This window comes from Vigna angularis, chromosome 9 (genome assembly GCF_016808095.1).
Source record: "Vigna angularis cultivar LongXiaoDou No.4 chromosome 9, ASM1680809v1, whole genome shotgun sequence".
Lineage (NCBI taxonomy): Eukaryota > Viridiplantae > Streptophyta > Magnoliopsida > Fabales > Fabaceae > Vigna > Vigna angularis.
In genome coordinates this window covers 30,001,815-30,028,566 of record NC_068978.1, presented here as the reverse complement: position 1 = coordinate 30,028,566, position 26,752 = coordinate 30,001,815, and the positions used below count along the sequence as shown (strand labels likewise).

The 26,752-nt window shown below is 32.2% G+C and overlaps 2 protein-coding genes across 2 annotated transcripts; one reads left to right on the top strand and one right to left on the bottom strand.

The window, feature by feature from the left end:
• Positions 1-4,283: 4,283 nt before the first annotated feature.
• Positions 4,284-10,106, bottom strand: LOC108346907 (protein TRIGALACTOSYLDIACYLGLYCEROL 4, chloroplastic). Its single transcript, XM_017585970.2, has 5 exons — positions 9,663-10,106; positions 7,567-7,816; positions 6,977-7,337; positions 6,108-6,400; positions 4,284-4,713 (listed from the first exon to the last, which is right to left on the bottom strand). The coding sequence occupies exons 1-5, from the start codon at positions 9,935-9,937 to the stop codon at positions 4,531-4,533; spliced, it is 1,362 nt and encodes a 453-aa protein (XP_017441459.1). The 5' UTR covers positions 9,938-10,106; the 3' UTR covers positions 4,284-4,530.
• Positions 10,107-15,073: 4,967 nt separating this feature from the next.
• LOC108347303 (putative invertase inhibitor) lies at positions 15,074-15,770 on the top strand. The gene has a single exon (XM_017586470.2). It carries the CDS (start codon positions 15,099-15,101, stop codon positions 15,672-15,674), a length of 576 nt encoding a protein of 191 aa, XP_017441959.1. The 5' UTR covers positions 15,074-15,098; the 3' UTR covers positions 15,675-15,770.
• The last annotated feature ends 10,982 nt before the right edge of the window (positions 15,771-26,752 follow it).

Genomic DNA, 26,752 nt, shown 5'->3' with positions numbered 1-26,752 from the left:
GTGGTGAGTGTAACACCCTAATATTTTAAAGGGTATTACTGTTAGTAGAGACTAAATTAATTTGATATCTTCTATAAACAATCAAACTTTATTTCAATTCTTCCAAAGTACAATACCAAACTTACAAACTTCAAACAATATAGTCTTCACCACTTAACATAAATTCGAAATTTCAACTTATAAGTTTTACACAACATAATTTTTCCAATACAAATTTATTCTTTTTACAAAATATCCCTGAAAGTTTTTCCCCGCATCTCTCCCATCTCTAAGCTTTTTCAACCGCATCTGCAACATTATCTATTCACATATAACATGAGTTATATGATCATAGCACGAACAAATAAGGGTAAGCCAACCATATCATATAAATCATTAAACTTGTAATAAAAATATTTCAATCATGTATTTCTGCAATTGCTAAAATATCATTATCCCGATGTCATTAATTCATCCTTATCAAAATCATCTTCCTCATTTTCATAAACTTTACAAGTGTACCATGCTTACTCACGAAGCCTTATGGTCAGACCGCTCTCTGCCTGCTTCCTTAAGCATCATCTGTATACCATGTCTTACTTTCTGAAGCCTTATGGTCAGACCTCTCTCTGCCTGCTTCTATAAAACTTATGAACCATATATTTATGTCAAAGCCTTATGGTCAGACCACTTTCTGCCTGCTTTCATAAACTTCAGGTGTTACTTTGCTCATATCAAGCTCTCATGGTATAAACCGAACATACTACTCCCCGTAGTAAACATCATTTCATAAGCAATGATTTCTTATATCCACTCCAACATTTCATCAAATCAACATTTCATACCCTCTTATCCACTCCAACATTTCATCAAATCAACAATTCATAACCTCTTATCCACATAACTCAATCATGTTCATTCTCTAATCATAATTTGACAATAACCTATTTTGGTGTCAATAAATTAAACATATTGCCAGATATCATACTTCATATTATAAACTCATTTTGACCATAACGAGTATAACTCAACATATTTTCACCAATCAAAGATCATAGATCAGCCAAAACACTTCAACATATCTTAGCAACTACATATTAAAGTCTGAGCTCAATGTAACGATAAATAAAATATATATGAAGTTTTTACCATGATAACTTTATGCATCTACAATCAACTTGTTTTATTTTATTTTCATCCTAGTAGAGATCTTTCTTTACCCCAATTGGTCACCGGAGAGGACCCAGATGTCTGAACGCATCAAACTCACCTTCGACGCCAACACATATGACTAGTCACAACTGACTGGACCAGGCCAGGGCTGCTCTATGATCAAGGATGTGCCAACTCAGGTTTTTAAGGTTCCTCTATCCTACCAACAAAGGGAGGCCCTCAATAATTAACAATTTATTTATTTAAATTATCTACCTTGTTCTCTTATGCTCTAAATCTAAAATGCCTAATTTTAATATTTTTACTTCCTCTCACAACAACCTCAAACAGTATCTGTACATCTATTTAATACCCATATACAAGCTATTACAGAACCCTTACTCCAGACCTTCCAACAAGATCAATTTCAGCCAACAAACTCATTCAAAACAGATTAAATTCATCACATCACAACATGTACAATTTAACAGTTTCAGTTATAACACCCAATATAATAAAAGTCATAAAACAGTTTCGCAAGAGAACACCAGTTCAACATTCGTTTGTATATAAATTCATACAAAAATAATTAGTTGCCCTTACCATCAAAATAATATTAATATAAAAATTCAGGGGAAACAAGAAATTGAATCTGGCAGAGCCGGTTAGACAACTTCTCATTCTTCCAGAAAGATGCAATAAAAAGAATAGATAAAACAATAAAATTTCTGGGGAAACAAGAAGTTGAATCTGGCAGAGCCGGTTAGACAACTTCACATCCTTCCAAAAATACAATATAAATAAGAAATAACAGGTATGGGGAAACAAGAAGTTGAATCTGGCAGAGCCGGTTAGACAACTTCTCGTCCTTCCAAAAATACAATATAAAGATATAAGAAACAACAAAAGCTTTGGGGAAACAAGAAGTTGAATCTGGCAGAGCCGGTTAGACAACTTCTCGTCCTTCCAAAAATACAATATAAAGATATAAGAAACAACCAAAGCTTTGGGGAAACAAGAAGTTGAATCTGGCAGAGCCGGTTAGACAACTTCTCGTCCTTCCAAAAATACAAAAGAAACAAATAAATGTTCTCATTCAAAATTCAAGACCATACAGCAACAAAATACTACATATTCAAGATTTAGGATTAGAGAAAAGCAAAGTATAAGAGTGGCTTCCCTTACCTCTATTACAGACTTAATCTCCTCGCTCTCTGAAAACTTCCAGAATATCCCCTTTGAAATTAGAAATTCTTCCAACTCTCTTCTCTCAAAAATTTTCTAAGTTCTTTGGTGTAAATTTTCATTTTTTACTATTCATTTTAACTATTCATTTTTTTTATTCATTTTACTATTACAAAAATAATTTTTTATTTGCAATTTGATGAATTCTGATCTCAAAGCTACGTGGAACACTTATCCTTTCCAAAAATATATATATATTTTTTTTACTATTCACTTTTTACTATTCACAATTTACTATTCACTTTTTTTTATCTAGTATTTAACTTACAAATATTTTCAAGGATCTTACAGTGAGGAGTAGCAGGAGGTCCTAGTCTTGGGTGCTTCCAGTATGGCCCAAGGTGAGTGATAACGGACTAACCTCGTGAGTGTGGTAGGGTGAAACCCATTGGTAATGGCTTTGCAAAGCAGTAGAAGCCACCACAAGTGCATAACCCGTCATAGCTCGACAATCATTCTAAGTCCGGACGAGTCAAGTTTAAGTGTCACACGTCATGTTTGTATAGTATAGTATATTTGTCTTTACCTGCATGTTGCCTATGACTGTTATAACATGATTTTTATATCTAACTCATCCTTGCTTGTGTGTTTGTGTTTGCTTGGGTATGCTTTCTTTTGCAATGATCATCCACTTGGATGTGAGCAGAGATGGATGAGGTGCCTCTGCAGCAGACTTTGGAGAAAGATGATGCTACTGCTTAGTCTCCATAGGATTCTATCCGTTATTCCTTATATTTTGAAATACTCTAATATGCTTAAGTTTTAAATTCTGACTCCTTATCGAATGACTGTAAGCTTAACAAACTTACTATGTTATATGCTTCTATATAATCTGGAACGTTACAGTATTCATTTATCGTCATTCTCTTTTTATAAAATTTATTTAATTTACATATCAATTTAACTTATCTCCAATTAGATACTAGTTCTTTCTATTAAATCTATGATTATATTATTTAATTTATTTACATTTATAAATGGGTCCTATTTAATAATTTATACATTTTTTATTTTGTTTATATGTAATATACTGACCCATATTTAATTAAAGCTCTTGCTTAAATTCTTATTTTATTTTATTATATTATTTTAAACATCACCATTTTATAATTTAAAGAAATACATATAAAGTAATAAATATTTTTTTTTTCATTTAATGAACTTGGATTAAAAAAAGTCTCTATGTTTTATTATTATTTATATATATTTTTTGTATATGTTTGGATGATGTATAATGATATTTTAATAGTCATTACATTCTATAATTCTTGAAAATGTGATACAGAATAAAAAAACAAGGACTGTAAGTAAATATCTATCAAGTTAATATATAAATTGTTTAGAATTGCATCTCGAATCAAGATATTCATGAGTCAAATTGGATAGGAAGTATTCTTTTGTGGACTAATAAATAATCAATATTCTAAAAAAAATAATTATATTTATATTGATGTTGATATTAAATCGTTAAAATTTAAGTATGGATCCATATTCTTTATAATAGAGATAGTATAAGTTTTCATGAATCAATAAAAACATATCAATCGTAGCCCTTGAGTCATTTGAACTTGGTAATTTACAAAATATCTAATTAGAAATTGGTAAAGAAAAATCTAAAATCTGCAATTTGAATAACTTTTAATGAACCCATAAAACCATATCAATCTAAGCTCATACGTTTTTTCATCTGCTTCAATTATGTAAGCATACATTGAGTAATTCAATAATTTTATCATTTGTACCAATTTAAACTTACATGTTTTATTTGTCTTTAGAATGTTTCATTCTTAAGATTGAAAAATATCAGTTTAAACCAGTTCTTACTGGTTTTGTATTGTTTCTTTCAATCTATTTGTCAGTTTCACCAGCTTCAAAAAGATCTCAACTTATAGAGCTTTTAAGACAAATTCATTTAAACTCCAGCATTTTGATTCTCTTTAGAATTTGAATGTGAAATGTACTAGGCTTATGCAGAAAATGTTACACAACTAAACCCTTTTGGCATTACAAAATCAATGGTGCTGAGTTTCAACAGATCATATGATGCATGCAACATGTAATGTAATCGAAATGCACCTTTTAGAGCAACCATGTTGGGGTTCTTGGATTGAAAGGTGTATCTTTGAAGAATGCATGAATGGAAGCTTCAATCTTCTAAAACTCATACATTCGCAACTCAACCATTCCCTCTTTCCTTTTTGGAGAATACCAAGCAACAACCTTTCCAGACTCAAATGACTTCAAGGAGTAACTCAGGCTGCAAATGAAATCCTCTATCGCCAAACCATTTTCCAGTGCAATTCGGGAATCTGCTCGGAAAACAACTGGCCCTGCAACCTACAAGTGGACAGATAAACAATTTTATTTTATTTTCCTACAGATATCTTTATCACAGTTATAAGGTTATCAGGTACAGTATGCTGCTGATCTGGAATATAATAGTTGCTGAACCTACTCAGTCCAAAATACTGAAATACTCAGATCCTGATATACTTCAGAGCAAATCTCCAAGATATTCGGAGCCATTGAACAAAGCATAAAAGTGATCAACCAGATTTTCTGGTGGATATTAGTCATTGACAAAGCTAGTAGATATTCAGCACCAATAACATGATATAGAAAAATAGCCAAGGGGTGTACAATTCTGGATACTATTACGAGAATGATGAAGATTATAACTAAATTTGGAAATTTAGTTCATATTGTTGGGGGTTTAATTCACATTTGATACACGTATGGTACACACCACATGAATAATGGAAAAATAAATGAAAGCATAGTAGAAATAAATGTATGAAAATTTATGCAACATAGATGTAAGACTTTGAAAGAAACAACAATCTTATGTGAGACTTTCAATAGCAAGAACTACAATTGATCTTGCAACTTAAAACACTAATTTTCATTTTTCAACTAGTTTATAATTAACAGATTTGGAATGACATAACAATAACAAAATTGAGTCATAGAAAATAACATTGACACATAAAGTTGAGTTACTACAATACTCTTCTTACCAAGGGTATGTTCGGTCTAACTTTCCACAAACATTTCTAGGAAAAATAAGGAGGGGAAAATGAAAAATAAGGGCTTAAATGCTTACTTCGACCCCATGTTAAGAGGTGAATTTCTGTTTAGTACCCGGTTTTAAAAATGAAGACATTGGATCCCTATATTATGAATAAGATCCACAAAGAAAGAACAAGATCAACAAATCATCAAAGAAAAAGCTGAACAAGAGAGAAAAAAAGCTGGACAGCAGAAGAGAGAAGAGAAAAAGTACAGCCACATTAGCATGGACTTAACGTAGTTGCTGTCAATTTAACGAACAAGACCTTATTCATACACTTTTCATAACATAGGAACTCAACATCTTCATTTTTAAAACCGGATACTAAACAGAAATTCACCTCTTAACATGAGGACAAAGTAAGCATTTAAGCCAAAAATAAGCTATATCATGAGCTCAAATTAGGTGATGCACAAGTTAAAAGTAAAAATTTAAGTAAATTATATAAAAGAGCCTTTATAATTAGTTTATGTATACATTAATTTAGATTATAAAAAAGTGAATTTAACTTTTTCTTCCTTTTATCTCTTTATGGAGAATTTTATTCAGACATTAAACAAACATACATTGCAGTTAAAACTTGTTCTTGATACAAAGACATTCAACCTAACAACATACACAGGAAGATAGTTTGCTTTTATCAGCAGAGAAAAAAATTCACCTGTTGTTGAAAGATTAAATTTAGCCTGGGCAAAGCTGGTAGTTGTTCACCAACATCAGCCCTGGAACCATTCAGAATCTTCTTTGCAGATGCTGAAGCTGAAGAAATATCCAGACGAGCATCTACTCTGGTCAAGTCCCCATATTTTTTTGTGAATTTTCCACGCTGAAAGGAGTAACCAACTGAGCCAAACACATCACCAAAAAATTGAAATCTCTTGCTTGTTGACACCCCTAAATCTTCTGTTGAATTAGTGCTAGAAAAGCTCCTTCCATTCAAAGTAAAGGTGCCACCTACAATGTTTATGAACCAATAGAAAAACAATTCATACATAATAAAATTGCCAAAACTTGTCTACACAGCTAACATCCTCATCCACAAAATGGCAAAATATGTTCAAAGGGAAAACAATTGATCGAGAGAAATTTATGTCATCCAACAAGGAATTCATCGAATGCATTCATATCCATATACGAAAACTGTTTATTCAAACAGAATCTGCAACTTAAGCAAGCAAAGCTCTCGTTATTAACATATTTGAATTTTGTTTGTACAATAAATTTGTTAGAAAATATCTCAGAAATCTTGACAACATTTAGAGGATCTTAAAATGATCTCTGAGGAGTAACTTTTGCATTCCATTATATTTTTTAATGCTTTGCATTTTGCAGCACATCAAAACACACTTGTAATATAAATTCACTGTAGTGCCAGTATTCCTTTCTTCTCTTCTACACAAGCTATTTAATTTCATCAAAATGATAAAGAAGTTGAATGCTTGAGCAATTATGAAGAAATGTGTAAAAACACAACACAACATAAAACATACTTTAATACTTATTCTCATCTCAAACAGTCTAGAAAATTACCAATCACTCCAAACACAGCTGAGTGAGGTTCGTTAAGACGCACATCATATGGAACCACATCTTCATTCCCTTGTTCCACGGTGCCTTTATCTCTCCAGAAGTATTTAATCTTCTCATAACTCACGGCACTCTTCAGAGATAACCCTGGTAGCAGAGATAATGGCGGCTTACCATCTGTTGCATTCACTTGCTGGGGATTACCACCATTTTTATGTAACCCAACACGCCAACGGATTCCAGATTCAGACAAAAGGGATGACAAATCAACAGATAAAGACTCAGGGACATCCCAATATTTTCCTTTGTGGTCAAGAAACAATTGAGGCCATGCTGCTTCTAATGTAAGATCATGATCAGGAAGCTGCAAGAGATCTTGTCTTTCAGATATTTCATTATAGACAAAAGAAAAACATGGCACGATAACAGAGCAACATTGAAATGAGGAATATGCTTATATAAATGTGAATGAATGAGGTCCATTAAAAATGTTCAGTTTGACTGAATGTAATCTCAAACTTGATTCAAACAGGAAAATCTTTTCACAGAAGAAAATAAAAATAAAAAATTATAACAAGTGGTTAAATCCATGCCTTATGATAAACCATCACTTTGCGGCGCAATTTTGCTTTCTCACCATGGCCCTCTAAACCAAACAATACGGATGTTGAAGGAGAAAAAGCATACTGAAATGTTAACCCAAGCGAAAAAAGTGCCTTGTCAACGAAATGCTTTGCAACATCCTTGACCGTGGAGAGATCAAAATCTTCAGCCTTAGAAATCTCATTTTTAACACCAACAATCAGCTTCCTGGGACGAAACTGTCCGGTCATTGTAAGCCACCTGTATTGATCATAATTGAGTTATATAAGAATATTGAAAAGTTGAAATTTTAAACGTTACATATAAATATATAATCAGTTCATAATGTATACAAACTGTCTGCAGATAGTTTTGGCTGTCCTTTTTGCCTCTGATAATATTCTACTAACAAAGAACTATAGCTAAGGTGCTGTATAGGATGAAACTCTAGAACATTTTGAAAACTCATTAAAGAGTGAACATATATGCTTAGTTACTGCTTTATGTTACTCACATTTATCAGAAAATTATAATGAAAAGAAACACAAAATAAGTAGGTACTAAAATCAACCGTTTACACTCAGTGGCTCTAAAATAATGCAATCCAAGTAAGTACAGTGAAATTACCTTTATGTTTTATATTATGCATATGCTGGTTCTATGCTACACCTTTACCACTCGAAAATGACAAGTAACCACTCTCAATACATCTTCAACAAATTGGGGATTGAATATTTGAATGAAAGATGATTAAACAAGACATCCCCCTAGCCACTTTCTTCAAGATATACATAATACAAATAGCATTTTCTGTTTCTTCTTTTGACTGAAAAGAGATGTTTGGCCTCTTACTCATTTTGTCCTATTCAACAAAAACTAACCTGCACTTCAAAACGAACAAGCAGAAACAAATAGCTCTCTCGAGTTCCTGGAAATAACTGAAAAGTATATCCTAGTAAAGGAAAAATTACCCTTTCAAAATGCTTGAAACCCCCTTTGTCCCAGTATTCAACGCAAAGCACAATTAGCCCAAAAAATGCACTTGACTAAAGGCTGAGCTTGGCTTCTTATCATAACACACACACACACAAACAAACACTTGTTTTTAAGGAGAATATAATGGGCTTTCTTTCACCTGTGCCAAAGAACCCTTGAAAAACAAAAATGGTCCCATAAGATTTCAATTGCTAACCAAATTGCATGCATAGTCACAATCACTAAATAGAAAAGGAAAAAAAAATGAGAAATTGGGTACGGAAAAAAGAAACAAGAACATAAATGACTATTGGAGGTTCAGATGACCCAAAATTTAATGCAGGCACCTCTAATCAGAATTCATCTTAAATTCAATTGACATTAAGCTTGGCCCAACTTATATATAAGTTCCAACTCAAGAATTAAGGTAGGCAATTTGAGACTTCCTAACAACTTGCATCTCAAGAATTAAGGAAGGCGATGTGAGACTTCCCAACAATCCTCTCCACAAATGTCTGCCAAAACAAGTAAACCTATTGTTTTGAATAGACGATTTACCAAGATAAGATATAAGTTCAGATATCATATCAAATTCAATTCAAAATCAATTGACATTAAGTGAAATGACCAACTCATACATAAGCCAAACCCACCATATGAGACATACAATGTGGGTTTATCATACTCTATCACACTCAACCATTAAAATTTATTAAAAGCTACAAAATCGCATTATACGAAAAGTGATAATTGCTAAAAATTGTATTCCAAAAAGGATTTATCCATAAAAAAATTTCCATAAACCCTTCTAGTAAAGAAAAAATAAGAAAAATATGAAATAAAGTTTCATGCGCTAAAACTTTTAACGCGAAAAAATCCTCCAAACATTTCCTTTCAAACAATAGTAAGAAAAAAAGAAAGTTAAAAGGGTGGGTTGCTATCATTTTCCTAATAATTGAAAAAAAAAATCTCTGCACTTGAAAACAAAATAAATATCAAAATTCCCAATTCTCAAAAGCTGGAGACCCCATTTGCCATCAACATCAACCAAATCACAAGAACTGTCAAAATCACAAAAGGAGAACAAAAGGGTAGCGAAAGCAAGTAGTTTGAGAGTGAAAAAGTTAGGTACCAGCGAGAAGAGGAGAGTTTGAGGAGAAGGGCCTGGAGACCGAAGGAGCCCAAATCCTTGGGGGAAGTGGGAGAGAGCAAGGGAGCGACAATGGGAAAAGGGAGCTCGTTTCGGAGGAAGGAGAATTGCTGGGGGCGGAGCACTTTGCTGGCGACGGAGGCTTCCACCGGAAAAGGTTCTCCGGGAACGGACTTGGCCCAGCCGTCGTGGCACTGCGGCGAGGCCACGTTGAGGTCCCAGAACGCCGAATCAATGCCCGTCTTAAGCCTCGCCATTGACGATTGTGAGTGAGTGCTTAGGTTCTTCTGTTGTGTGGTTTTGTGTTGGGTTTGAGAGGTTTAACCTCACTACTACTTATCCACTTTTTTTCATCTTTTCCATTTTCAAATGAAGTTCAAAGTGTAAAAGTCCTTTCTTTTTTTTTCTTTTTCTTTTAAGTTTTATTCGTCAATGTAATGTAGGAGTTTTTTTAATAATTTCTAGATATTTAAAAACTAAATCAGATTTTAGTAAGTCACTTGACATATAATAATATCTATATTTGTAATAAATGAAAGTAGTGATATATTTATGAATATAGTACGATTATTTTAATAAGTAAATATTTTAGAGGGTTCATTAATTTTTAACTAGTCTCTTTCACATAGATTTTGATAGTATTTTCAATCTAAAATTTAAGATAATAAATTTATACTTTCTTAGATATTTTTTTATTTAATGTGAAAATTAGAATAAATTTTCAATAATATTATTATATAAAAAAAATGTGTTACAATATATGTGAAATAAGAAAACAATATACAATGTATGGAATCATAAATTTTATTATAATTATTTTTAAAATTATAGCGACAGTCATTTTTATTTATTAATAAAAAAATTATAACATTATGTTCATTACTCAAATATTAATAATTAAACTAAAATTTCAATAACTAAGTTGAATTTTGATTTTAAGTTTAGTCAAAATTAATATTTTTATTGTAAATTTTAATTTATTAAAAACATCTTTCTTTTATGTTTTAGGATTTTACTATGTATCGTATGCCCGTCTAGTCAGCTTTTACCTATACAGTCGTACGAAGTGTTACGATTAGGGAACGTACTTCAGTAACCGATTGATGAGTTGAATAGCCTATTGATCATCTAAATACTTAATGATCTTTAATAATCAAACTTATAGATAAAGTGTGTTTAGCATTTATTATATCATAATTAAACCTAAGCTAATTATAAGTTTATTTCCAAATCTATAAATATGAGTCTCAATTAAAGAGACAAGTGATGACATTTACTACGAATTTAAGATTTTACTATTATGCTAATCGAATAATCATATTACTCACTTGAGCCTCAGAGTACCTTTGGAAAGTACCCCCGCACGGCTTGGGGAATGAGCATTAAGGACTTAAGAGAATTTTGTAACCAGGACTGTAAAAATGACGTTAAGAGGTCTAGAGAAAAGTGTGACGTGTAGTGTCTTGATTGTGATCCTAGACCCCACACCCGAAACATTTTGGCTTCCACCGTGGGGCCTGATGATCTTGAAGAAAACACAATGGTGACCACAAAAAACATGAATACAGAACACCCGACCAAGATGATCAAAGCGTTGCAACAATGGATGTTGAAGATGCAACAACAGTATGAAGGAGAACTGACGGCCTTGAGGGTCGAGAACGTAGCTAAGGTCGAGAACATGATTGCTCGGTTAGAGCATATCGCTCAGCATTTTGTTCCAACAAGGGTGAAACAGCTTACGGGAACCAAGGTCAATGATAACAACTTGAAAACTGTGCAGTAGGATAACACAGGGGCAAGTAAGGAACGTCATTCTACACAAACGGAGCATTCGATAGGGATGTTGCTCTCCACATTGCATCAAATACAATATTTCATGAAAGAACTAAACATGTAGAAATTGATTGTCATTTTGTTCGTGAGAAGTTTTTGACAAAAGAAATATATATTGAGTTTGTTGGATCAAACAATCAACCACAAATATGTTGGCCAAGGGAACATCGAATTGAATTTATTTATTTTAAGCTTAGTACATACAATTTGTATACTCCAATTTGAGGAGAAGTGTTGAAATAGCTTATAATCCATATAAAAAGTTTAAGATAAGAGGTTTAGTTTAGATAACCTTTTTTCCTAATTCTCCTATGAGAGAGTTTTTTTGTCTTTTAGTCTTCCTATTCTATCCACCTTCACACATATAAATATAGAATTATGAAAGGGGTTGGTTAAGTCCTCTAAAAATATATTTCTCTTTATTAATCTCAAGTAAATCCTTAACCAATATAAAAGTGACATTTTTTATACTTATTTTAGAACCAATATAAAAAGTTAAATATTTTTTATATTCTCTACTTTTTATATTTTTTCGAAAACTGGTATAAAAAGTGTTTCGGCTTAATTGGGGTCCGAGATTGTCCGTCTTCAATCCAAGCCTCTTCTGCTAGCAGATATGACCTTCATTATGCCAAGTCAGAAAAAACTGTCCCTTGTGTATTCTGATAGTAATTTGGAATAAGATCATCTTACCTGAACATTAATATTGTATTTATTGGTCTCATAATTGTCCAGCCCATTAATTATATTAATTATTCATTAATACAATATATTTGTGCAATATAATCTGTCAATCATCCATAAATACCATATATTTGCCTTTGATATGGTCATTAAATATATTAACTGGCCATTAATGACATCCATCTTACCTGGCTCGTGATCACTGGATTACCGGTTGGTGAGGATGACACTTCCCTCAAACGGTCGGCTACCCGGGTATAGTACATTAAGCCCCCCAAGCCCCGAGAAGCTGTTTACAAGTGCAAAGGGGTTTTATAATTCAGGTAGTTAAGTGGTGGTAGGAACAGTTAAGCGGTGATTGTCTTCTTCTACCAAGGAGTTTTGTGGTCGAAGTAGATTCGTTTGTAGTGTCACCGAATAAGTCGTCGTTCCGCTCTGGGTAGAGGTGATTGTTTGTGGAATCACCGAGCAAGTCGTAGTTCCGCTCTGGGTAGAGGTGATTCGTCTGTGGAATCACCGAGCGGTGCATTTGCTTCGCTTTTGGTTGAGATGATTTGTCTCTGGAATCACCGAGCGAGTCGTAGTTTCGCTCTGGGTAAAGGTGATTCGTTTGTGGGTGTGCTTCGCTCTTGGTAGAGGTGAGTATTTTGCTGCAAACAATAAGCTAACAAATATCTAAAAACATCTAGTATTATTTCTTGAGTATCATATTACAAATTGTACTTAACTGATATGACCCCTAAGAGGCCATTCCCTACTCCTGCTCCTAGTACGCGAATCGTCATGCCGCCGATCGGCCCTGTCAGGTTGTCGATTGTCTTCCCCTAGCCACCATCACGCTCAGCCCTTAAAGCCGCCACCTCTGCCCTTAGTTCTTGCATCTGCCTTTGCATCTCCTGAAGCACCTGTAACTGGAGCTGCTCTGCCATTGTGGTCTCAAGCTGGGTTTCTTCTGAACGCCTTGGCCCCAAGGTGGGCGCCATTTATTTTGGTTTAATTGGGGTTCGAGGTTGTCCGTCTTCAATCCTAGCCTCTTCTGCCTGCATATATGACCTTCATTATGTCAATATGTTCGTCTAATGTTTAAGTTGTCCTCCCGACCAAGGGTGGTCCTGCAGAAAATACTCCGACGCTCAAGTCAGAAAAAACTGCCCCTTGTATATTTATTGGCCTCATAGTTGTCCAGCCCATTAATTAAATTAATTATTCATTAATACAATATATTTATGCAATATAATCTGCCAATCATCCATAAATACCATATATTTGCCTTTGATATGGTCATTAATTATATTAACTGGTCATTAATGACATCCATCTTACCTGGCTCGCGATCACTGGATTACCAGTTGGTGAGGATGACATTCCCCTCGAACAGTCCGCTACCCGAGTATAGTACAAAAAGTTTCTTTTAACTAGTATAAAAGTTTTTCAAGATTAGTTATTGATAACAAGTTATTTTTTATAATTGAATAAAACCATTGTGACTTCATGCAATTCTTTTAATACGTGTCAAAGTCATAACTTTGAGTTTATAAACGTTGATTAAATCTAGTTTAGTAATATGTGTCTAGAATATATTGTAAGCTAAACTAGAATGCTATTAAAATCAAGTTAGTCAAAATATAATTAATTAAGAACACGAAAAGAATCCATTTGAAAAACATACATGGCATTAAAAAATTAGTTTATTAATTTAATTGATTAAAACATAAAAAAATTATAAAATTTAAACCAAAATGGTATTAATAGGTTATTTTCGTCATTGACATTTAACTTCATAAATTCATAAATTATTTTAACATTTTATATTACAGTGCAATAATAAAAATATTCTTTTGAAATTCTTAACAATTTTTTTCCTAAAATACTATCAATAATAATATATTATTATAAAACTTCTCGGTTAATGGTAAGAGGTGTAAAATGAAATACAGAGGTGCTAAAAGCAAAAGCCATAAAAGAAACTATTAAATCCAATATTACGTTTGCTGGGTCCAATTCAGTATGAGGAAGCAACTCTGTTTTTTCTATTGTTGACTTTTTCTTTTCTCTAAACTTTATATTATATAATCTATAAAAATTTTAAGAGTTTAAATGGTAGTACATATATAATTTTCTTTTTAAATAGCCAAAAAAAAAATACCGTAGAAAATTCTTATTTTTCTTTCATGTTTGGTTGATAACTTTTTTTTAAAATAAACTTTATTATAAATGTACAAAAAGAAATAACCGGTTGTAAAATTTCAATTTTCTCTTTTTTTAGATAAATTTTAAAATTTTCTATTTTAGTAGTTTGAATTACTTTTAAAAATCTATAAATTTCTCGTCCAAATAATAACTTATTAAAAAAGGCTAAAAATTCATCTAATAAATACATTATTCTCTTAAATTACTTCACTAAAACACATTTATTAATGTATTTCCAGTTTTATAAATTTTATTTATGTCGACAAAGTTTACAAACAATCATAACACTATCTAACTTAAACACCACCACATCAGTAATATATATAGAATTAAAAAGTGAAGAAAATTGAGTAAAGTTTGCGTAGCTATTTCCACATCTCCCACTTCAATATTTTTGTGCTAGAATCCTTCCAAAATCTTCACCTAACAACATAAAAGTCCTAAATCTTGTAAGTTTTTTGCTTTTACGACCATAATTACTCAATCTTTAATAATACCAAAGTAACTTAGCTTGCAATTCCTTCTTGTTTAGAAGACAACCTTAAACTTATTCCCACTCCCATGTAAGCATTCTTTCTCCACCATACATACAAATCAAGAAATTAAGAACATTTTTCCAACCACTGCAAAATTCACCATTTTCCCATCTATAAATCACCATGCATGCAACATTTTAACCCTAATTAAGCATACCCAAGTCCAAAGAAAATGAACCCTTCTTTTCCTTTTTCTTCTTCCCTTTTCTTCACTCTCACAATCATCTTCTGTTCATTGCATTCTCTAGGGTTTGCCAACCGTCTCATCCAACAGACATGCAAGAATTGCTCAAAAACCGACCCCAACATAAGCTACAAATTCTGTGTAGCATCATTCGAATCCAACCATAGGAGCCAACATGCGAAAAACCTCGAAGAACTAGGTCTAATCTCCATCAAGATAACAAGGCACAACGTGACGGATACTAACGCTCACATCAATGATCTTTTGGAGAAAAACAAGAGCTTGGACCCCTTCATCAAAGAATGTTTAGATGATTGTCTTGAAGTCTATTCTGACTCCATTTCCACTTTCAGAGAAGCCATTAGAGATTACAAGGCCAAACGCCATTCCGATTGCAACGTCAAGCTAAGCTCAATCATCGATGCCTCTACCACATGTGAAGATGGATTCAAGCAGAAGAACAATGGTGCCATTTCTCCACTCACAAAAAGAAACAAAGATACCTTTCAGCTTTCTGCTATAGCACTTTCCATTATTAACATGCTCATCAATTCAGATGTTTAAGGAAAAGGGTCCATTCTTATTACTTTGTAATGTTAATTATTAGGGTTTTTATATATAGTGTTTGGAATATTGGAGTAAAATTTAGTTTGTAAAATACATGGTTTAGTATCTTAAAGTTTATATAACATTACAATAAGAATGATGCTTGTCCACTTTCAAATATTACATAATTTTGTTTTCAGAAATCATAGATTTATACCTTAAAATATAATGAATTAAAAAATGGATTAAATATTATTACAAAAAGTCATCTTTCTCTTTAAACTAAATTATAAAGTATTTCGTCTACTTAGTCATATGAAATATTCTTCTCAACAAATAATGTTTAGAGATTTAAAGATTATATTATAGTTCATCATGGAATTTTGTTTATCACATAAAAAACACTTTACATGTTATTTATTAGAAAGAAGGTTATATATGATTTTCATAAATTGTAAAGATTAAATATTTTATAATTTAACTTAAAAATGAAACGATTTTTTATAATGGTTTGAGGAAAAAAATATTTAACCCAATTAAAATATCAGATTAAATTTTACATTAGAAACATCATTACCATACATTAGAAGCTGTTGCTCTTGTGTTTATGTTTGCTTCTCATGAAAGATTAACTAATGTGTAAAGAATAATGACAATTATCATTCGAGTTCGTGGTTTGGCTTTGACTTCAAGCAATAGTAATCTCATGTTTCTCTTTAGCTTGAAAGATCATATAGTTAATTTCGAACTCCAAGACTCTGTTTTTTTTTAAATGTAAAATGATTCCATATATAAAGTGTAAATTTTCTCCTTTTCTTTTTCTTAAACTTAAAAGATAGCATAAACACTAGTGCAGTGAAGGAAAACGACTGCGGTTGTTTTTTAATATACGCTTCGATTTTAGAATCGCGACATATACGAACAAGGTAAAAAGGTCTTGGACTTTTGGCCGCGGTTCCAACCGAGGTAATATCCTGAAGGATACTGCCTCGGTTCTTCAACAACCGAAGTAGCAAAGAAGAGAAAAAAAAAGGGAGGGGGGGGAGGGGTTATTACCTCGGCTCAACCGAGGTAATAACGTGGGAATATGACAGTCGTTCTAGCTTGAACCACGACCAAAGCCCTATTGTTTTTTAAAAAAAAAATCATGTGCACCCTATGGCTTCGGTTGTGGCTAAACTAAGGCCATAGGAAGGCTTTCTACCTCAGTTTTGGCCACAACCGCGACCTATTCTCCTACAATTTTTTTTAATAGCAGGTCTGTTTTTGTGATATCCACTATCACAAAAACAGACTTGCATATCAAACAATATCATAACAACAGAGATTCAACACAATGTACATCACATAATGTACAAAGTCTAATAACTATAAATCAACATGTTCTAATGTATTTTAAATCTAATAACTATGAACTATTATATAATATAACTAAATGTTTTGCAGTTGCCTTCCTCAAGAATGTAAGTGGCTTCTCAGGAATTGGAGTAGGAGTCTTGAATCTCTGCACAAGACAATTGATATTAATTAGTGTATATAATTCCAAATGTTGGAGAAAATCAAGATTCATTAAATTTAGGTTTAATAGGTTCGAAAGTCCCTATTTATGCAGATTTGTATCAATTGGGTCCTCGTATTATGAACGTTTTCAATTGGGTCCCTTTTTTGATAAATTTTGAATCAATAAAGCCTTTGCCGTTAAATTCTATGGATGGCGTTAATTTTCTTACAATGTGGCATGTTGAGGTGTGATTTAATTACGAGGTGGCATAATGATGTGGATTTATTTGATTTTAAGTTTAAAAAATATTTAAAATAAATGACGAGGTATCATCGTTCTTCTTCAATAATTCCCTTCAACCACCATGCCGTCAACCACCGTCGTACCAGCGCCGCCAACTCGAGCCTCACCGGCCACCATTGTCGTCTTTGCATCTTCGTAGAAGCCGCCGCAATCATAATCGTGGCACAAGTCTTCACCGCCACCATGGGAAAGGGCTTCTCCTTGTGCCTCTGCCAACGCGCCGTTAGAATGGGAAAATGCTTTCTCCGCTTCTCGCACCAAAATTTTCGAATGGAGATGGCTCTCTTCTGTTTCTGGGTTTGTTTGCAGGTCTAATTGTGGTTACAGGTGGAGATGAACGAAGGAAAAGATGATTCGCGCCATGGCTTTCGAACAGCTGCGCGATTTTGATTTTCTCTGTGATTGGGTTTCTGCGTGTTTTCTCTGACAGGTGCGAGGGTGATGAAGGTTAGTGGTTGCGATCATGGCAGCGTCTTCACGGCGGTTTTGTGGCGCTAAGGTTTGGCGAAGCAGCTGCGAGATGCGAAAAAAAAGGCGCGATTCGGAGAGGCTGGCATCTCTGGTTTGGGGAAGGTTGCGGCGAAGCTTGCGAGGAAGGAGATCGAATCACGCTTGGTGGCGGAGGACGAAGGAATCGCGATTCTGGTGGCTGATACGATTCACGTTTCTGTGATGGTGGATAACGACGATTTGAAGGTTGACGGTGGTGGCTTCAAGGTGGCTGACGGCTAGGGTTTCTGGGTTTCCTCCTTTCCCCTATCTGAAACCCTAATTTTGGGTGGGAAAGGGGTTGACATGTGGCAGGTCTTCACTGGTCACGTTATGAATCAGTCAAAGCTGGTCAACAAGACTCTTCTAATGTCGTGCCACCTCATAATTAAAGGACACCTCAGCATGTCACATTAAAAGAAAATTAACGCCATCCATAGCATTTAACGGCAAGGGCTTTATTGACTCAAATTTTACCAAAACAGGGATCCAATTGAAAACTTTCATAATACGAGGACCCAATTGATACAAATCTGCATAAATAGGGACCTCCGAACCTATTAAACCTTAAATTTAAATATTATCGTTTCCCAGCCTCTTGTGATATGGGCACAAATAATGTAGGTCATCCAATACATTACATAGTATCCGCACTCATATGACCCGCTCTGTTTGTTACACTACAATATATCATCACAGTTGTAAATAGCTAGTGAAAATCATTATAACAAAACAACTATAAGAAAGTATGGCTTTAGCATATGTCAAACCTTGAGAGCAATCTATGCAAGCTTTCTACTGTTAGCAGTTGATCTCCCAACCAACATCATACTTGCTGAAATAGAACTATATATATATATATATATATATATATATATATATATATATATATATAAGGTTTTAGCATTCATTTATATAACAAAGAAAGTCCAAACATTGAGGTTTTTACCAATCAACTGCTTGTTTGAGATGTTTGGGAGGAGACTTGTGCAATTAGCAGAACCACAAAGCATAGCTCTCCCGTACGGAAATAACAAGTAGCTGTCAATGGTGCCTGAAATTGATAATAACTTAATTGTTATATATTAAAATCACATATGGAATTTTATTAAGTTAACAAACTTCACTTACCCAGATATATAAGGAATAAAATGTATGTCCTTCCCGCTTGCAAATCTTCTTGTGAGATATGTTGTGATCTCATCAAAATCATTTGCTTCGTGAATGACTTGTGAACCCATAGACATCATTGTACCCCAAGTTGTTACTGACACCAAACATATACCTGAAATCAAAAATTACCTTTGATATAAGTATACTTGATATATAAATCAATTTTATATAAATAATTGCTCATAGACTTACATCATCCATAGCTGAACTAATGTAATATTCAACTCTTCTCTTCCCGACGCAAGTTCTCTGACATCTTGGCCATGCAGGTATATTGGGACCTCAGAGCCTCTCCCAAATACATTAGCATCATATTCAACCTCCAAAGGCTTATTTGCAATGATGTCACAAAGTTGTTGCAATGCACCAAGAGGATCGTACTCAGATAAACAAATCTTCTCCTATGCTTGCGTATGTTGTTACATAAAAAAATAAAATAAGTTTTGACATCAATAACATGTAAACTTTAAAATTGAGAAGTGTAAAGTAGATTTCCATACCAGGGGAGTCAGAAACCGAACCAACCAAGTGTTTAGGCCAAGCGATAAAAGACTGGAATGCCTGTGCCATAGTGAAAATCTCAACTGTGGGCAGAGGAACTGAGGCATCTGGTATGATAATGTCGTCTACTGAGACCTTCACCTCATCCTCTGATAGCTCCATACCATGAACAACAATCGCTTCCTGAAACATTGTTCCACGAGCTACCTAAGGTCCGCTCTAAGCTTTTTTGATATCTCTTGTGTCAGCCTTTGTTCTTGTGCTTCGCTGTATGCATATGAAGTCTGAAGAGAAGAACTCCAAAAATAATCTCAAATGCCCACTCCAGTTCCAGCAGCACGCACACGTTCAGGGTGCTCAGGTCGTCTAATTGCAGTGGTAAGACTATCCTGGCGACCCTTTGGAGTGAATTAACCTAGGGAGCTCTGCTCAACCAAGGAGTCCTATAACATAACAAAACACCATTATTCTTAAAAAAGTTCAAGATAGTATGTATAATGAAACTATTATACATAATATGTATAATGAAACTATTATAAAGTTATTTCTACACTAGTGTTAGTTCACTTTTATTTATTTATTTTTGTGCGATGATTATATAATATGTATGTTATACGAAAGCATATGAGAAAATGACTGCGAATCCAGTCCAAGGCAAGAGAAACACAACATAATAGTAGTAAAATTTTTTAATCATACATAAATTCCAATTTATATAAACGTACGTACTTCAGTGAAAAACTTAAATATTGGTTATGAAATATATTATTTGTTATTTGAGACGTTACAATCAATAATACACAAATTTCTTGCATTGTAAATTTTATATTTAAATATTTCAAATCTTACTTTTCTTTTATTATATTTTTTTAAAATAATTTTTACCGTAATGTTTGGGTTAGATCCATTGTATCTATTTTCTTTCTTTTATATTTTACTGTCTGCATACTTGCACGTGATTATTTTTAAAAATAAAATAATATCAGTAATTATTAAATTTTCAATCACCTTCAATAATTCAATAATCAAATCTCTTAAAAAAATCAATAATCAATCTGATTTTAAAAAATGAATAAAAAGTAAACCAACTAGACATATTTTATTTCAGCTAGTGGAGTGATTAGCATGCCCCATGTGAAGTCCATGTGATGAAATGACAATAATTAATACATTTTATCTGTAATTTATATATAAAACTGGTTAGAAGTATATAAACTAGAAAGATTCAAACTAATAAATATAAGTAAATTAAAGCGAAAAAAGAATTATAAAGACGTGATCAACCTAATTATTATTATTATTATTACTATACCAATAGTTATGAAAAGTTGTACACCTAAGATAATACTTAGCTTAGTAGAGAAAAGTAAGACAGAAAAGAAATAAACAAAAAGAAATAAAAATTAAAATGTTTTTTTGTTATATAAAAAGAACAAAAATAAAATAAAAAATTATTAAAATTATTTAATTTATTTAATTTATTATTAATATTATTATTATTTTATTTTGAAAAAGTATAAACTTCAATTAATGAGTGTCCATAATTAATTATTTAATGTTTTTTTTTTAAATTTTCAGTACAGAAAAAAAAGTTAAATTTATATTTTTTTCATTAAATTTTCTTCTTTGTTTTCTCTATTTAAACGATCAATATTTCATTATCTTTTTTTTTCCTCTTCTCTTAATTTATTTCCACTAAAGAACAAACCCATTCTAAAAATTACAGGAGGAATAGGAAATTAGTCTGCAAATATGTTCTTAAATTTTGTCAAAAAGAATACTAAGTTAACTTTTTAATTCACTATAAAATGGATTATATAGGTGATCTAATTCTATACCACTTCTTTTTCATTATGTCATTTTTTAAGTTTAAATAACCAAATAACAATGTTATTTGTAGAAAATAATTCATTATTACTTTTCACTGTTTATTTCCATAGAAAAAATGAATATAATTGATGAAATATTATATCTCAATTATATATTTTTATTCATAAAATTTAAATTGAGACTTTATATTGTGTTAAACTCTAATTATTGGTGAAAGACAAAAGCTCCAGACAAAGTTAGATATTTTCTTTATAAAAGATTCTAAAAGTAGGAAGAGGAGACATCAATTATGAAGAACATTGCATAATCACATACGTGTTAATCATGTTAATGATTTTAAAAACATTAAACAGTGTTGGCAATCCTATCCAGGTCTTCAAAAACATCATCATGTTTCTTATTTTACTTTAAAAAAATCATTGTAAATTTACTTTACAATTTCTATTCACTAGTAAAAAATGACGTTTTTAACTCGTACATTATGACTCGGTTTTTGTTGAACCGAAGCATATCAAACGCGGTGGTAGGCTCGTAATTTTAAAAGCATTATATGTCTCGGTTGATTAGTAACCGGTGTCTAAAAAGAATACTGGTTCGGTTCCCAGAGTGAACCGAGGCATAATCTTCACGTAACACAGATATGGCATCGGTTGACATAGAGCCCGAGGCATATTGGGCTGGACTTAAATCGTGAAAAAGCTGGGTAGCCAAATCATTTCCCCAAAACACCTCTCCTCTTCTCCTGCGATCTTCTCCTGCGCGACGACCTCCTCTTCTCCTCCCCTTCTCATGCGATGTGCGACGACGGTGGACGCAGCGAGGCAGCACCAATAGGGGACGCAGCGGCAGCGAGGACGCAACGGCGAGGACGCGGCGACGAGGACGCAACAGCGACGAGGACACAGTGGCGGCGAGGACGCAACGACGAAGAGGATACAGCGACGGCGAGGACGCAACAACAACGAGGACGCAGCGGCGGCGAGAACGCAACGACGACGAGGACGCATCGGTGACGGAGGAAGGTGACAGAGGGTAGATCTGGGCGGGTGGAGGTCAGATCTGGGCACATGGAGGGGCGGAGGGCAGATCTGTGACGAGCGGAAAACCACCCGAGGGGACGGCAGAGGGGGAGCAGAGGAAGTCAGTGACGGTGGCGAGGAGGGTGGGAACGACGGAGGATATGCTGGCAAGCTTCGTGGGGGAGATGGTGGTGGTCGGAGATGCTTCTGTTGGGGGAAGAACAGAGAAACCCATGTGCGAAGAGGAAGAAATTTGATCTAAAACGCTTCAGCTTAAGTCCATCTTCATCGCTGCTTCTGAGTTTCTGCTTCTGAGTTTCTTCTCATTGCTATTATCACTGGGTTGTAATTTTGACATTGGTTGTTTATATGTATGAGCTCATTTGCTGCTTCTCTGTACAGATTTTTGATATTGATTGTTGTAGATATTGATTGTTGGAATACTGTGTCTTGATTGATTCCTGTTAGCGTTTTCTTGTTTGTTTTAGATTCTTGAGCATTGGGAAATCTTGAGTTTACTTGGCACGATGAATGAACCGTGAACCTAGTCTGAATCTGAAAAAAAAAACACACACGCAATTGCCTCGGTTATCTAAGAACCGAGGCATATTCCTATTTCGTTTTATCTCGGTCTGTAACTGAAGCATAAAACTTAACCTTTTTACCTCGCTCGCATATGCCTCGGTTGTAGAACCGATGCCTATAAACATATAGAACCGATGTCTTTACTCTTTATTGTACTAGTGATTGAAAGAAAAAAAGTAATGATATTATGATACATTTTACATTCATGTCATACAAAATAAAATAATTATAAAAGTATAATTTTTTATATTTAAAAAAGAAATAAGAATAATATCAAATGAACGTAAAAGTGGTAGGTATGTCAAAAAAAATATTTTTCTTAAAAAGAAATTCCAACTTACTTATTTTCACATAATCTATTTTCTTTTTGTTTATAGAGAATTTATTAAGAAAATTCAACAACAAATGAATCTTAAGTCAAAGTTAAGAAAAATAATTACATTATCTCTAATTATTATTATCTTAAGATAATAAATTTAACTTAGAATTTGTATTCACATTTTAATTATCAACAACTTTAGTGTACTAGATAGGAAATCTAGAAGTTAAAAAATTTATATGCATGATTTACTCTTAATTGTTATTAATATATAGTTCTAACTTTAAAATTGAATATTAATTTGTTATATTTCTAATCTTAAAATTTGAAATGATTATAATTTTGGTTCTTCACATTCTAAAAATAACATTTCTATGTTTTTAAATTAGAAAAAATATAATTTTGATTCAAAATTATAAATTTATTATCTAAAATAATTATAAACCTTAAGATATAACTCCTATAACCCATCTTATTAATCTCTAATCTCTTATTTTAAAGCTACTTTGATTGATTAAAAGCAAACACAAAGTCTCTTCAACCTTATTAATTACACTTTTTATAGACACTTTACAATATATAATTCACAAAAATAAGTGTAAGTTACACAATGTACATCTTGACTTAGCACAACAAAGAATAAAGGTTATGGATACAAAGAAAATTTTAGTTATTCCTAGGAAGATTTTGGGTTTTCATAGGAATCTTTATTATATATTTGTCCTCTAGGAAGAAATATTCACAAATTGTAAATAATTAAACCCACTACATTTTGTAGTCACGTTGCTAGCAATTTAGAGATGATTTTGCACATATATTCCAATAAAGATTGTGAGTGATCCTTCTTTTAGTAGAAGCTAGGAATATAATGATGAAGTTACTACTTTTTGACGAGAATAAAAATATATTTCTTTTTGATATATTTCTTTTAAATAAAAATACTTTCAACTATAAGAATATCAACGTGATGTTTATATAATGTCATTTTATTACAATAAGAACATACTTATTTAAAACTTTTATCAAAAATACTTTTAATGCAAGAAATATTTATATTTAAGAATCTTTATTCATATTATATTTGTTTAAGTCAATCACAAAAAAATTACCAGTTATTAATATTACTTTAAAAGTGAAATTTATAAAAGTAGCACAACACTAATAACATACGAGTTCAACTTCTAAACAAACTTTTCATAATCTCTAAATTAAAATCTTAGTGCTAGCTTAATTAGTGAACCATACTGAATGAATAGTGAACAATGTTAAATGAATAGTGAACAATGTTGAATGAATAGTGAACAATGTTGTATGAATAGTCTCACCAAATTAATTTTGTTTGCTCATTGTGTAAACAACACTGAACGCCACTATTGTGGCATCTAGTTTGGGTATTCACCTAAAATTCACCTTTTGTTATCCAATCATGCTTTCTTGAGTTTTGGCTTATTTTCCTTGACCAAAATTGTTTCCTATTAACTTATTTCACACACTTAAACAAAGATTAAAGTTAAACCAATCATAAAACAACTAATTACAAGAAAACATGAAAACACATTAAACTTGAGGATAAAGCAAGATTAAAGCTAGAAAAAAGTTAATTTATTCATGATGATATATATATATATATATATATATATATATATATATATATATATATATATATATATATATATATATATATATACATACAAAAATAGGTGAAAATGGATGTTATCACTCAGCATTCTGAAATTAAATTGTTCCAAACATGTAGTAAAAAGTGTCGTTCGCCATCATTCAACACCAAAACATTCACATTCTTGCATGCTCAGCGGTACAAGCTTGGCGCTCAACAATCTAGAGGTAAAATGCTCCTAGACCTGCACAATGAATGGCTGCTTAACACCAACTTGCCATTGTTCAACACTGCATCAGATTTCAACAGACTTAAAACTGTGATTTGAAAAAGAAAAGACTTGTTCAAATTGGTATTTCCTACTTAGTATTTTGGTCAAAAACAACTTTCATTATCAGGATACATACGAGCTTGCTCAAATGATCAGATCTTAAGTTCCTCAATTCAACATTAATTCAAACAATGCAAATAACACACAAATTTAACACAACCAGATTTTCAACGGTTCAAACACCAAGATCAACAATTCAAACATTCTTAAACCAACCAAACATGCAATTTAACATTTTTTAAACATCTATACTTTAAAACAAGGTAATTAGTTTACCTTACTTAAAAGATAACCAAACAACCTCAAAACATCTTTAGATGCATAAGAAGCCATATCTGCCCTATAAATAACACAAACACAATCAAGACACACCATTAAAATCATTGATCAGTAGAAACTCTTAAAGAATACTCAAATACCATATGTGATCGTAGATGGTTCACATGCATAAGAAAACTCAATAGACCAAAGAAAGAGACAGAAAATTAATTTACTCTAAACTGATATGATGAAAGTGGATAGTTCTCCTTAATAATCATCTTAACAATCTTCAATCTTTAAACAATTGAAAAGAAGACTAAAAATTATAGAGAAAAGTGAAAGTATTCTAGAATAAAAGTATTTAGAATCATAACGTGACTTAAGACAATGAGACTTGTTTATAAAAGTTATATTTATATTTAAAATTTTTAATATTAAAATAATCAAGTCTCATTATTTAAAATACATTATCAATTTTAAGACGTGATTTTTTTTAATTTCTTACAATTTTTATTATTTGAATCAATAATTATATTTTATAAATTATTTAAAATTATTATTTTAATTATTAGTCAACCAATTTGAATTAGGTCACATTTAATATTAGTTTAAAAATAGAAAATTTTGAAAATATAATTGATAATGCTTATAAAAATACAAAAATATAATTGATAATGTTAGGTAGTTTGTTGAAGAAGCTTTTTCACACCTTTTAAACCCTACTTCTTTGCAAAAATCAATTGACAATAAAGAAAACTTTACAGATTCTTCGAACACTACTGCAAGTCTTCATGCACTGTCAGGTCTAACTTTTCAAATACTTAAAAAAAATACAATTGATAATGCTTAAAAAAATATAATTGATGCTGCTAATTTTAAAAATTAAAAAATAAAATATAAACTTTTATTGATGTTACATAGCTTATTCAATGAGGTTTTTTACAATTTTGAAAACCTATTTCTCGTCTTCCCGAAAATAAATTGACGTTGACAAGAAGAAGAAAAACATACTGCAGAGATGAAGAAAATTTTGCCTCTTCCATCACGTATTAGTCATTAATTATGACAACATCTTTTTTAGGATTTTTGTGTCTCTACGAATCTTTGTATATTGATTTATTGTATTATAATTTTATATTTGATTTTTCTTTTAATTTTTAAATCGA

Excerpts from the sequence above, each read along its gene's own strand:
- LOC108346907 (XM_017585970.2), bottom strand. The coding sequence starts at position 9,937 with ATGGCGAGGCTTAAGACGGGCATTGATTCGGCGTTCTGGGACCTCAAC. Across the intron at positions 7,338-7,566 it reads AAGTGATGGTTTATCATAAG|CTTCCTGATCATGATCTTAC; the intron begins GCATGGATTTAA and ends GATCTCTTGCAG. Across the intron at positions 6,401-6,976 it reads AGCTGTGTTTGGAGTGATTG|GTGGCACCTTTACTTTGAAT; the intron begins GTAATTTTCTAG and ends TAAACATTGTAG.
- LOC108347303 (XM_017586470.2), top strand. The coding sequence starts at position 15,099 with ATGAACCCTTCTTTTCCTTTTTCTTCTTCCCTTTTCTTCACTCTCACA.